Source organism: Canis lupus, chromosome 5 (assembly GCF_003254725.2).
Source record: "Canis lupus dingo isolate Sandy chromosome 5, ASM325472v2, whole genome shotgun sequence".
Classification (NCBI taxonomy): Eukaryota; Metazoa; Chordata; class Mammalia; order Carnivora; family Canidae; genus Canis; species Canis lupus.
This window is the reverse complement of record NC_064247.1, coordinates 19,506,380-19,520,540: the sequence shown is the minus strand read 5'-3', so window position 1 is coordinate 19,520,540 and position 14,161 is coordinate 19,506,380. Positions and strand designations below refer to the sequence as shown.

Here is a 14,161-nt window from a genome sequence, read left to right as displayed (position 1 = left end):
ATTTAGAACATATTCAGAGGCCACACTGGTTCAGGCAGATTAAGCAAAGCAGTCCACCTGAGGTCAGCAGCACCTTTTGATGGCGGGAACTTCCATACAATCAGCTTCTGCCACTCTTCTCCAAGGTGATAAAGTATGTTCTGTTTTTGTATTGTCAGCTCCATGCTGAGAGATTTCAACACTTTTAAATCAAAGCATTTTCTAGATTTTAGTAACTTCAAGCATTTCTGTGCCTGGCAATGAAATGGAATCATCGTTAGACATTCCATCTGGACTCAGGGCAATGAGAATATATTTGTATAATGATAAGGGATACATGGAACACAAAATTTACTAAAAACAAGAACAGAACAGTGCTAATTGCTTATACTGTGGAGAAAGCATTTAGTACCTCTTCCAGACACTGAGCAGCAGTGACATACTTCTTCTCCGTTAATGCACAATTATATTCTTCAATAGCAGCAGAAAACTAAAACGATAAGCATAGTCATTAGGTATTTCGTTTTATACATCCTATAATTTCAAGTCTGTTGCTTATTTGTTTTTAAAATTTGAAAAAAAAAAATACCTTAGAATCAGGGGGATACACATTTAATAATGAGACCAATTGGAAAAAAATGACTTTCTCACCAGCAAAACACTGAAGTTTGAGTTGAGTTTACTGACCTGCTGCAGCTGCTTAAGCAAACTTAGGACTACTGAGTCTCTTTCCAGCTGTTGCTTCAAGTCTGTAAATTCAGCAGTTGATACATGAAGATCCCGGCGAACCTAATCCACATATCAAAGATAAGTGCTTTTAAGCTATACTATATCTAAGAAATAAAACATTTATGGCTAATCAATAAGCTTTATTATGTGAACATAATTCATGCTGAAATTTAAATGCTGGTTAAGATAGGAATAACAACAACAAAAAATCACAGAATGAATTAGGAAGAGATCTTAAACGGTCCTAGTCCACTTAGTCCAAACCATTATCTTATGCAGCAATACCCACTGCCATGAACATAACAGGCTCGTGTTACCACCTAACCTTAATTTAAGCAGTATTTTTCATCAGAGAGCTCATCCATCCACCTGGGTATCCTCACTGCCAAGTGACAACTCATTCTACAGCTGATAGCTCTAACTATTAGATTTTATGTTGAATCTGAAGCCACCTCCAATTCTGTCTTCCCTTTTTCAGGAACTGTACACTACTGATTCCTATTTTCTATATCCTTACCTCTTCCTATTCATTCTTCATTCATGAAATATACACTGACTGAATACCCACTACAGCAAGGCTTCTTCATTCAGGCTTCAACACGCTAAAATTTCCCCCATCTTTGAGAAAAACTTCCTCCATCTCAGCAACCCCCTATTTCTCAGTGGCTACCTTATTTCTCTCCTCTCTCTCACAAAATGCTTCTTGCAGAAATGATCCATACTGTCTTTCTCACCTCATTCATTCTACAATTCACCAAGATCTTGTTTCTACCCGCATCATTCCATCAAAACTATTCCAAAACAGTGCCCCAAACACCAATCAACTCCTTGTGAAATCCAAAGCATACAACATCAGTGTTCAACTATGTATCAGTACAGTTACTTCCTTTCCTTACTTCTCTGAAATTATTCTCCATTGATTTTCCTCCTAGTTCTCTGGCCATTTTCTTTGGGGAACTTCATTTTCCCTCTGACCACTTCATACATATTGACAGTGCTCTTTCTCTGACCCTCTTCCTATTCTGAACCAGTGGTTCTCAAAAAACAATCTTTCTTCTTCTTCTCCTTCTTCTCCTTCTCCTTCTTCTTCTTCTTCTTCTTTTTTTTTTTTTTTTTTTTTTGCCTCCCTCCCATCCAGGGACCCAGAGACATCTGGTAGTGTCTGGAGACATTTCAGGTTGTCACAACTGAAGTTTACTGGCATCTAGTGAGTAGAGGCCAGAGATACTGTTCTATACCCCACAATGCAGAGGATAGTCCACCATAACAAAGAACTATCCAGCCCCAAATATCAACAGTGCCGAGGTTGAGAAACTCTGCTCTATAAATTCTCTCTGGACAATCAGTGGCTCATGGCTTCTGCTTTTAAGGACTCCTATCTCAAGTCCCATTACTCTCCTAAGCTCCAAACACATGTATGGATGGGTGACGTGCACATGCAAACTGTTGACTAAAATCCATTTCTCCATTCTCCCACAGTAACAGGGCTACTCAATGAGACTATATGCTGTAGCCTCTCCCAGTGGAATGTGACCATGGGAAAAATACAGCAGCACCAATGAAATACAGCAGCAGAGATGTGCACCCTTTCCAAGTCAGAGTCAAGAAAACAGATGTGTGTCCTCCGTGCCCTCTTTGTTCTTAACCTCTGTACAAAATGTTCAGTCTGCCCACTGCTGTGAGTAATCAATTGTCCATCTCTTACTCAAGGAGTCTCATGTCTTCTAGTAGCATCCATGAAATTGTGGCAGGCTAACCTGCAAGTAGATTAAAATCTCACATCCCAGGGATCCCTGGGTGGCTCAGCGGTTTAACACCTGCCTTCGGTCCGGGGCGTGATCCTGGGGTCCTGGGATCAAGTCCCACATTGGGCTCCCTGCATGGAGCCTGCTATTTCCCTCTGCCTGTGTCTCTGCCCCTCTCTGTGTGTCTCTCATAAATAAATAATAAAATCTTAACAAACACCTCACATCCCTTCACAGTTCTTGAGAACTGTGGAGAAGCAGCCTGGAAGCCTAGACGACTACAATTCAAAAGCTATTTGAGCTGCTGCATTTCAAGGTCTGTCTGTCTCTCTTTTTTAAAGATTTTATTTATTTACTTGAGACAGAGGAGAGAGCAAGCGTGAGTATGAGCATGGGGAGGGGCAGAGGGAGAAGCAGACTCCCCTCTGAGCAGGGAGCCAGACATAAGGCTCCATCTCAGGAACCCAGGACCCTGGGATCATGACCTGAGCCCAAGGCAGATACTTAACCGACACAGCCACCCAGGTTCTCCTCTCTTTTCATTAAGTCTAGCCTTCATCTTAATACACTCCAACCGTGCAGCTCCGTTTGAATATCCCACAGGTACCCCCACAAAAACCTACTACTCCTTCTCTAGATTCTGTTTCAGGGAATGGCATATCAATGACCTTGTTCTCCATGATCCTTGGATCCTTGGAGATCCGTCTTTCACTCCCCACATCAAGTCCCAAAGATCCCATCTCTTAAATGTCACTAGAATTCATCCTCATCCTCCTCTCCATTCTCACTGCCTTTGACTTGAGAGTAGGCCCCCATCCTTTCTTCAAACTGCAAGCAGAATGGGATTCCTAAAATCCAAACCTGATGTCATCACTCTGCTTAAAATCCTCGATGGCTTCCAGAGACATCAAGATAATGTCCACACTGCCAAACCATATACAAGGTCTTTGCTTACCTTTCTATTCTCTTGTGTCCCTTCCCACCACACTCCTCGCTGAACACGAGTCATGGGGAATCCCCACAGCTCTCCAAAAGCAACATCTCTCCATTACATCTATGTCTCTGCAATGCTGTCCCCTATGTCCACCTAAAATACTCTTCCCTCCTCTTTGTCTAACTACCTATCACTCCAGGTTTTGGTCTGATAGTACTTCCTACAGGAAGCCAAATTAGCTGTATTCTCCCCCTGTAACTGAATTATTTCTAGTTAATGTGTATCATACTATTTTAGTCATGAGAGTCACATTTTGAAATAAAAACTCGCTGGAGCACCTGGGTGACTCAGTTGGTTAAGCATCTGCCTTCAGCATGGGTCGTGATCTCAGGGTCCTGGGATCAAGTCCCACATCGGGCTCCCGGCTCAGGATTCTGCTTGTCCCTCTCCCTCTGCCCCTCTCCCCACTGCTCATGCATGCACTGTCTCTCAGATAAATATAATCTTAAAAAAACAAACAAACAAACAAACACAAAGCTCTCTTGTTCAGTAACTACCACAGTATTTGGCACCTTGTGGATGCTCAATAAGTATATGAAATGACTAAATAAATCACTTTATAATATTTACCTAATAAATCTCATTCTCTTTCTCCAGCCATTAGCTTGAATCTTACTAAGGCTAAATACCCTCTGTTTCTTTCACTGTTCTTCCAACAACAAAATGGTTAGGCGTGAACCTCCTCATTTAGACAAGGCACCTTTCAAAATAAAAACAAGAACTGAATAAATTTCACCAATCATAATCTGGTTAGGGAAAGGTACAGATAATACCTGACTCTCGTTTCTAATACATTTCTAATAGTACAGTCTAAGATTACACTTTTGATTCACTGATCAATCAACTCATTACAAATATACCTTCAAAGTATTATTTGAACTGTGCCAGAGTTGTAGAGTAATAAATTTATTTTTATTAAAATCTTTAATCAGAATTATTGATGAACTGCCTATTAAACAGATTTTCTAGGTAACTAGAAATCCCCATTTATGATTAAAGTTTCATATAGAACTTTTGAAAAACATATCTGCTCACTTTCCTTATTTAGTAACTATCACATAGAGAAAAGACTTGGATGTCTTTCCTTGAGGACTTTGAAAACACTTCACCATCTTGATTTAGGGTATCAATGAGCCCTGTCCAATAATTTAGCAGTAGATGTAGAAGGCTTCTAAGATTATACCTGTTTAATATCAGCTCTACTTCCTTCAAATGAATATGTTTCCTTAAAATAAAGTACAGGAAAAAAAAATCCTGGTGAAATAATGTGAAAAATGTTTTTGAAATTAAAGTGACTATTTTTGTTTCCAGACTGGTTTACTTCTTTTTGTGACAACCGCACTCTGGCAAACATGATAAGCATTTCTAAACCCCACCAGACCTTCCATAAGAATAGCAAGCACTGGCCCTACACAGTGACATGGTACAAGAGGGCAAGAATTCTCTAGGCATCCAGATAAAGTGGCTTTATGACAGGAAGCAGAGTGGCTGTAATTGGCAAATCAAGCCAATCTTCCAGAAGAAGGCCAAATAACCAAGATTATGCTGAAGTGGGAATGTGTGGAGGCCAGCTACAGATATAAAAGAATGTTGATCATTAAGAGATGAAAGTATTTTAAACTAAGAGACTAGAGAAAGGCCAAATGATCCAGAGCTTTATTTTGAAGACAATAAAATTCTGAGATTTTTTTTTTCTGATTTACAAAGTGCTATTCAAATGCATGACATTAGTATTATAGCTTTAAAATTTTACTGTGAAAATCATTTAAACTATAGTTTTGGAAAATATTTCTATTTTAAAATTGGAAGTTACTCTAAAATTATCTAATGCAACTTCCATTTACCAATGACAGTGAGGTCTTGAAAACTTACACACAGAATTGAATTGTCTTAAGAATCAGGAAGCTGAACCACCACCCTACAAACCTAACCAATGTAATGAACCATTTTTACCTCACTCTCTATCCTGGATTTCAGCAGGTCAATGTCCTCAGACAGCTTATCCACTTGGGTAACCAGGTCTTGGGCACTCTGCATGCTAGGCAGGAATTCACTATACTTCTTGCTGATCATAGTGCACACCTCACCCTATAATATAACACAGAAGAATTACAGTAAGATGAGTGGAGAACTCTATTAAAAATACACTGTTTGTCTTCCATAAGGAATCCTCCATGTGGGAGTCTTCTTGCCAGTTACCCACACCCCTTCCCTTTTCCTCCAAGCCAATGGTTTTCTTGAAAAACACATTTCTCTCACCCTTAAGGATTCTATAGCATTATTAGGATGCAAGAAGACAGTGATCACCAAATTCCACCAGTGCCCAAAAGTTGTACAAACTCTGGAAAAGAAAGGGGGAAGCCAGAAGTTCCCAGATTGAACTAGACTAGCTCAGACTATAGCCACCAATTTAATCACATAGCAACGAGAAAAGCAAAATGATAAATTAAATCTACAATCTGTATACTTCAATTTATGAATTTCTATCTTCTTGCTTATAAAATTTTAAGGCCTAATCTTAAAACTCTAATTTAATCTGAGCTTCATCAATAAACAAATTATTGAATACTTTGCACTGAATGCTTTGGAAGATACCAGAAAAAAATTATGCCTTCCCACAAATAAGTTATTTTTAAGTAGGAAAAATACTTTCAGTAACCAGAATATAAAGTAGGAAAAATACTTTAAGTTACCGGAATATAAAAATGTAATACAGAAAAAGCGTTCATATCCTCCAGAAACACAAATGAGAAAGAGATCACCTCTGTTTAAGGAAAAAATGGAGATATTTTTCGTGCAGGAAACTAGATTTGAGATGGGACATGAAAAATGGGTAGAGGGATCCCTGGGTGGCGCAGCAGTTTGGCGCCTGCCTTTGGCCCAGGGCACGATCCTGGAGGCCCGGGATCGAGTCCCACATCGGGCTCCCGGTGCATGGAGCCTGCTTCTCCCTCTGCCTGTGTCTCTGCCTCTCTCTCTCTCTCTCTCTGTCTGTCTGTGTGTGACTATCATAAAAAAAAAAAAAAAAAAAAAAAAAAAGATAGAAATACTACAGGTAATGGTGGAGAAGTACCAACATAAGCAAAATCTGGGAACCAGGAAAAATATTGAGTCTGGAGCATAGAAAGTAATTGCCAAGGGCACCTAGGTGGCTCAGTGGATGAGCGTCTGTCTTCAGCTCAGGTCATGATCCCTGTGGGAAGCCTGCTTCTCCTTCTGCCTATGTCTTTGCCTCTCTCTGTGTCTCTCATGAATAAATAAATAAAATCAAGAAAGAAAGAGAGAGAGAAAGAGAAAGAAAGAAAGAAAAGAGAAGAGAAGAAATAAATTGCCAGTTGGGTGAAAATCCAAGTTGGTGAAGGAAACTGAGTGAAAGGTCCAGAACAGGAGGAGCCTTCAGTGCCATGCTAAGGTAGCTTAATAGTCTTTCCACCATTTAAAAAGTGGTGAAGGGCAGCCCGGGTGGCTCGGTGGTTTAGCGCTGCCTTCGGCCCAGGGCCTAAACCTGGAGACCCGGGATCGAGTCCCACGTCAGGCTCCCTATGTGGAGCCTGCTTCTCCCTCTGCCTGTGTCTCTGCCTCTCTCTCTGTGTGTCTCTCATGAATAAATAAATAAAATCTTTAAAATAATAATAATAATAATAAAGTAGTGAAAAATCCTAAAGCCCGTTAAAGAAAAGATGCTCACAACATGAGTACGTACAGGTGAGGAAACCATTTTTATAAAATCTCATTGTCTGTAAGACCTACTTCCTGTGCCTTTATTATAGGGTGGCAGACTTGCTCCCTTAAATCCAGACTTTAGAGGCGTGCACACAATTTTAAACGAAAGCAACAAAGATGCGGGCAAATACTTGCAAGGTAAGGATACCAAGAGAGAGCGAAACTGAAACTGCGACTAGCAATGTGCTTTTTGTGTCTGTATCAATCTCCAGACAGCAGGGTCCACTGAAGTGCTCTTTGCAAATGTTTTACAACACTCAGAGCAGCCTCAAGCGACTGGGGGATGAAGCCCTGAGTTTCATCAACATGTGGATAGACTGGAACTACATAAATTTCAGAGGAGAGAATGGTAACAATTCTCCCCAAAGCTATTTTATTCCTCAGCAAAAGGTATAAAAAGTAGTGGGCGGAGGAGAACACAGATCAGGGAGTGGTCCTGTCCACCTTTCTAGCCTTCAACATGCTCCCTCCCTGGACACCTGGGGTCCCACCTTCCAGTCCCACCTGCCCTGCTGGTCTCCTGTCTTCCTCCCAATCCCCGGAGCCCAGCCTGCCGATCTGCATCCTAGCCCCAACCCCCAGCACCCCCCAGGACACCTCAGCTCCCTCAGCACCCCCCAGGACCCTGCAGTTCCCCCAGGAGCCCGCAGGACTCCCAGGACCCCTCAGCTCCTCCAGGACCCTTCAGCTCCCCCAGCATCCCTAGCACCTCCCAGCACCCCTCAGCTCCCCCAGCACCCCCCAGGACCCCATCACCCCGCAGCACCCCTCAGCACCCGCAGCACACCGCAGCACCCCCAGGACCGCCCAGCACCCCCCAGCATCCCTAGCACTCCCAGCACCCCCAGCATCCCGAGCACCCCCCAGCACTCCCCAGCATCCCTAGCACTCTCAGCACCCCCAGGACCCCCAGCACCCCGAGCACCCCCTAGCATCCCCAGCACCCCGAGCACCCCAGGACCGCCCAGCACCCCGAGCACCCCCTAGCATCCCTAGCACTCCCAGCACCCCCAGGACCCCCAGCATCCCGAGCATCCCGAGCATCCCGAGCACCCCCAGGCACCGCCTCCCCTCCCCTCCCCTCCCCTCCCCTCGGTGCGGGGCGTCCGCGCCTCCTTTCCCCCCGACCGGATCCGGGGCCCCCCTCCGAGCCGCTCCCCGGTCCACACAGCCCGCAGCCCTCCCACCTCGCACTCCTCGCGGCTGAGCCTCCCCCGACTCGGCTCACACCCGGCCCGCGCTCAGCGCCCACGCCTCTCCCCGGCCCTCCGCCGACCCACCCGGCGTCCCTTCACCGCCAGCCCCTGGCTGCCGGGCCTTCACCTTGATCTCCTCCACCCGCCGGGTCAGGCGGCTGATCCGAGTGCCCAGGTCCTCCTTCTCCAGCCTCCCCGAGTGCGCCAGGACCTCCGTCACGAAGGAGGCCATCGCCGCGCCCGGAACCGACGGCGACCGGGTCACTCTCCAGCCGCCAGCGCAGCAGCAGCCCGGGCCCGCCGGCGGCGTGGGCGCGCGGACTGCCGGGAAACTGAGTCTCGAGCTGCCCAGACCGCCGCTCGGAAGGTGCGGCCGCACTACAACTCCCGGCAGGCACCGCGACTGTCCTAGCGTGGAATTTCCACGGTGTCCCGTAGTTGGCAAACTGGGGAAGACGCGTTTCCTCCCTGGTGGTTTTCAAATAGTGTGTCGTTTCCCGCCAGTTTTTCCCCTAAAAGAAGTGAAATCTTTTTACTTAAAAACCGGCCGTAAATGAACCTCTCTCAACTTCAGAGCGTTTACCTGTGAAATGTATCCAGCGAGACTACCCGAGGAACGCACTTTGATCTTTTTTTTTTTTTTTTGTGAAATATTCACCCTTGAGGGCTGCAGCGTCCATCAGGGTCCGTATGAACAGCGCCCTCTGGAGGTGTGCAAAGCAAGCGGCATCACCCTGCAAATGAAAGTCTAAATTGCACTCCTTTCGTGCTGCAGAGTTTACAATGCAATCTAAGTACATAGATTACGTAATCTCTGTGCAGATACTACATGTATCTGTGTAACAAACACACATGTATTTTTTCTATGTAATACATATTTATATTAATATTATTTCTATTACCTAAGCATAAATATCATTAGAACCGTGTAGACTAGAACAAGATACTTGACAGCCTTCTGACATTACAAATCGACTTTATCAAAAGTTTTTAAAAATTGTTTCTTATTTGCATGTATTACATACTGAAAGATATTCACAATATACTATGTACATGATGATTCTTTTTTTAAGATTTTATTTATTTATTCATGAGAGACCCAGAGAGAGAGAGAGAGAGAGAGAGAGACATAGAGAGAGAAGCAGGCTCCATGCAGGGAGCCCGACGTGGGACTCGATCCAAGGACTCCAGGATCACCCTGGATCCTGCACCCCCCCAGCACCCCCCAGGACCCCATCACCCCGCAGCACCCCTGAGCTGAAGGCAGGCACCCAACCACTGAGCCACCCAGGCGTCCCAGGAATGGAGTGGTACTGCTACACACACATAGTCCATGCCAACATGAATGAATGAATATTTGAATAAATAAAAAAATAATAAAATGAATGGCTTCTGTTTTCCCTCACTAACTTGATCTCCTACATAGTTCACAGGTTTTTATGTCTCGCAACTCACAGATTTTCACAAATTGTCAAGAAAGGGCTCTGAAAGGGCCACCTGTGTGGCTCAGTGGGTTAAGTGTTCAACTCTTGATTTCAGCTCAGGTCATGATCCCAGGGCCATGGGATTGAGCCCTGAGTCAGGCTCTGCTTCTGCTCTTAAAAGGGAGTCTGCTTGAGGTTTGTTCTCTTTCTTTCTCTCTCTCTCTCCCTCCCTCTGCCCCTCCTCCTACCATGCACTCTCTCTCTCTTTCTCAAATCTTTTTGAAAGAGAGAGAAAGGGGATCCCTGGGTGGCGCAGCGGTTTGGCGCCTGCCTTTGGCCCAGGGCGCGATCCTGGAGACCCGGGATCGAATCCCACATCGGGCTCCCGGTGCATGGAGCCTGCTTCTCCCTCTGCCTATGTCTCTGCCTCTCTCTCTCTCTCTCTCTCTCTGTGTGACTATCATAAATAAAAAAAAAATAATAATAATAAAAAAGAAAGAGAGAGAGAGAAAGAAAGAAAGAAAGAAAGAAAGAAAGAAAGAAAGAAAGAAAGAAAGAAAGAAAGAGTAAGCTCTGGAGAAAAGGCAGGGGAATAAGGAGCAGCACCTGAAGGAATTTCTCCTGACCTATCAGATCTCATACACATGTGGCATGCCTGTGCATTCAAGAACCAAAATAAAAAATGCAAACCTGGATGAATATAGTACAACCAGACAGCATTCCCAGGGATGCATAATATTTTGCCCCTGTGTTCATTAGAACATGTGGTTGCTACAAAAGCAGCAGAAGGAGCCTACAATTTGAAAGAGCCCCCCATTTTGCTTCAAAACAGTGTGGAGGGAGGGATGCAGATAGTGGCTGTGGGCATGGATGAAATGATTGGTATGTGTGGATAATTTCTGCAGCTCGGTGGTAGGACATGAAATTTCTTTTTCTATTTGCTCTACTTTTGTACATATTTGAAATTTTCTATAATAAGACATAAAAGGAAAACAAGGGGGGACATCTGGATGGTTCACTAGTTGAGCGTCTGCCTTTGGCTCAGGTCATGATCCCAGGGTCCTGGGATCGAGTCCGCATTGGGCTCTCTGCAGGGAGCCTGCTACTCCCTCTGTGTCTCTCATTAATAAATAAATAAAATATTTTAAAAAGGAAAAAAAGGGTCTTCAAGATGATTCTGGTCACCTCCCTGACCCCCCACACCACTGATAATCTGATCAGACTGTATTGAGACATCATGCAGGTAAAGTCAAGGTCATGTTGTCTTAGATCCTTCCTCCCTGCTTCCCCTCCCCACACCCCTGCTTCCACTTCGTAGGGCACCACAGGATAATTAGGAGGTTAAAATATGAATAGGGGGCTACACTGGTCAACATTTATGTCTTCGTTATAAGAGATCTCAACTTTCCTCTGTGTTTTGCTATAAAGATGAACCCTCCCCACATGCTGTGTCACCAGGGTGCAGGCACAGTGCAGAAGAAATCTCTGTGGCAGCCTGGAGACCACAACACGAAGTGACAATCTGAAACCCCCGGCTCAGGAGCTGGATCCATTGCTTACCAGCTGGGGGACCTTGGCACATGACCTAACATGTATTTTGCAGTGGTGGTGTGAAAATTAAATAAGGACAAAGTATCTAGTCAAAGTCTGGCACTTAGCCATGCTCAGTAAATGCAAATTATTTCCTTTCCTGTCAGAACGCGCTTCTTGGCAACAGCAAATAGGAATGAAAGCAGGCCTGAGTACCAGTTACTCTAGCTACTACTGCCCTTCAGCCCCAGGAGGTTGGGGAGGGAACACTACCCTCCTGGTAGATCCTGGGTCTGGACAGGTTCCTTGGATGGGGCATTTTCCATCTTTTTTCCTGCTTACAAAAATATTAACTTGTAAAATGCGTCAAATACATATGCAATCACAAGGAAATAAAAATTATCCATAATCCTTCCACTAAGATAACCATGGTTCACAGTTTGTGGTAGATGATATGTATTTACATAGATATAAATATACGCTCTTTTTTGAAAGTGAAATTGTACCCTACATACTCTAAACACTGGTCACTTGCCTGTCTCACTTAACAACGCGCCAAGAATATTTTTCATGTCATTGAAATTTCTTCTACCTCACTTCAAAATAGCTGCCTAGTGTTAACCAAAATGTATAATCATCAATAATATCTCCACAGACATTTTCATGATCTTTGTATATATTCACAATAAATTAGTTAACTTTCTAGAGGTAAGGTAGTGGGTCAAAGTATATTTGAAAGTATGGAATATGATGGTACACCTGGGTGGCTCAGTGGTTGAGCATCTGCCTTCAGCTCAGGTCGTGATCCTGGGGTTCCCTGCAGGGAGCCTGCTTCTCCCTCTGCCTCTCTCTGTGTGTCTCTCATGCATAAATAAATAAAATCTTTAAAAAAATAAAAATGAAACATGAGAGCTGCCTGGGTAGCTCAGTTGGTTAAGTGTTTCACTCTTGATTTTGGCTTGGGTCATGATCTCATCAGGGTCCCGGGGTTGAGCCCCACATGGGCCTCCGTGCTCATCAGGGAGGCTGCTTGAGGATTTCTCTCCCTCTCCATCTGCCCCTCCTCTCTCTCTCTCTCTCAAATAAGTACATAAATCTTAAAAAAATTAAAATATGAATTATGAAATCATGTTTCCCTCCAGAAAGGTTACATCAGTGTGTATTCCCAGGACATCATTCTCATCTTAGAATTGGGGAGTGATTTTACCTTCAAGTTTATGAATTTACTCATCATATAGATACTGATGGCTTACTGTCTGGCCTTTTTTGCCTGTCCCGGGGCCCTCCTCCACAACCCACGCCCACATCCCATCTTGGGCACACCCCCAAACCCAACATTGCCAAGTTCCTGGCACCTGCCTCAGCTGCTGCCTAAAAACTGAAACAAGAGCCCTCTCCAAATGTGAATGACCTTCCACTGGGCCTCCCCAAAAGTACTGCCCGCTAACCAGTCACCGAGCCACCTGTCCTTTGCTTTCTGCCACTGTAGTGGGAGCAGCCATGGCCTGGAGTTTCCGCGAGAAAGCCCAGCTTGGAGGGCTGCTCCTCTCTCTCCTCGGCTGGGTCTGCTCCTGTGTCACCACCATCCTGCCCCAGTGGAAGACTCTTAATCTGGAACTGAACGAAATGGAGACCTGGATCATGGGGCTTTGGGAGGTCTGCGTGAATCAGGAGGAAGTTGTCGTGTGCAAGGCCTTTGAGTCCTTCTTATCTCTGCCCCAGGACCTCCAGGTATCCCGCATCCTCATGGTAGCCTCCCATGGGCTGGGGCTCCTGGGGCTTCTGCTCTCTGGCTTTGGGTCTGAATGCTTCCAGTTGTACAGGAACAGATGGGTATTTAAGAGGTGGCTTTGCCTCCTGGGAGGGACTTTGGAAGCATCTGCTTCAGCCACCACCCTCTTTCCAGTCTCTTGGGTGGCCTACGCCACAATCCAAGACTTCTGGGATGACAGCATCCCTGAGATTGTGCCTCGCTGGGAGTTTGGAGATGCCCTCTACCTGGGCTGGGCTGCTGGGATTTTCCTGGCCCTCGGCGGGTTGTTCCTCATCTTCTCAGCTTGTCTGGGAAAAGAAGAGGAGTCCTCTCTCCGGATGGCTGGTCCTACAGTCCCACCATTCTATGCCCCAGCAGACAGGTCCAGTGACTCCTTCTATCTAACACCAAGACCTAGGAACCTGTTCATCTAGGACCGGCCTCCTCCACGGAATCTCTGGAATAAAGGAATGTCAGAAGAATCCTTTCTCCTCCTTATCCTTCACCACTCTACATTTATTTGCCTCCTTTGGGGGTGGTAGTCACTCTCCCTTTTGTTAAGGATTTGGCTATCTTGGTGATACAGTAATTCATAACTTCAGAATGAAAAATCAAAGCAGAATTTCTGACAAATGTGTTTTTCTCATTTAGATTTTACTTGTATAAAATGTTTTTAAACTAATAACATTAATTGTATACCTGATTCATTACTAAATATATTGCAAAATTGCTTCTATCATAGGAAAAACCTAGTGTGACCAGCCATTGTAGATATAATGCTGTGGGGCACCTGGGTGGTTCAGTAGGTTAAGCATCTGCTTGTGGCTCAGATCATGACCTCGGGGTCCTCGGATCGAGCCCCGAGTTGGGCTCTCTGCTTAGCGGGGAGTCAGCTTCTCCTTCTCCCTCTGCCCCTCCCACCTATTCACGCTCTTTCTCAAATAAATAAATAAAATCTTCAAAAAAATTCTGGACAATATGTCTTGGCAAATGAAAACGAACTATTGGTCCAGGATAATACCTTGAGAGGAAGCTTCCTTGTGTTTATTTTCCTCCTCAGGTACACAATTTGAAGGGGGGTTTCACAA

General features: G+C 44.7%; 2 protein-coding genes across 2 annotated transcripts in view; one reads left to right on the top strand and one right to left on the bottom strand.

The window, feature by feature from the left end:
* ZW10 (zw10 kinetochore protein) overlaps nt 1–8,700 on the bottom strand; it is a 30,483-nt gene extending 21,783 nt beyond the window's left edge. Inside the window, 5 exon segments of the mRNA XM_025465483.3 lie at nt 74–233; nt 392–469; nt 667–768; nt 5,401–5,535; nt 8,494–8,700. Of these exon segments, the coding sequence (XP_025321268.3) occupies nt 74–233; nt 392–469; nt 667–768; nt 5,401–5,535; nt 8,494–8,598 (580 nt within the window). The 5' untranslated portion in view covers nt 8,599–8,700.
* Nucleotides 8,701–12,774: 4,074 nt separating this feature from the next.
* On the top strand, nt 12,775–13,697 carry CLDN25 (claudin 25). The gene has a single exon (XM_025465797.3). It carries the CDS (start codon nt 12,821–12,823, stop codon nt 13,505–13,507), a length of 687 nt encoding a protein of 228 aa, XP_025321582.3. The 5' UTR covers nt 12,775–12,820; the 3' UTR covers nt 13,508–13,697.
* The last annotated feature ends 464 nt before the right edge of the window (nt 13,698–14,161 follow it).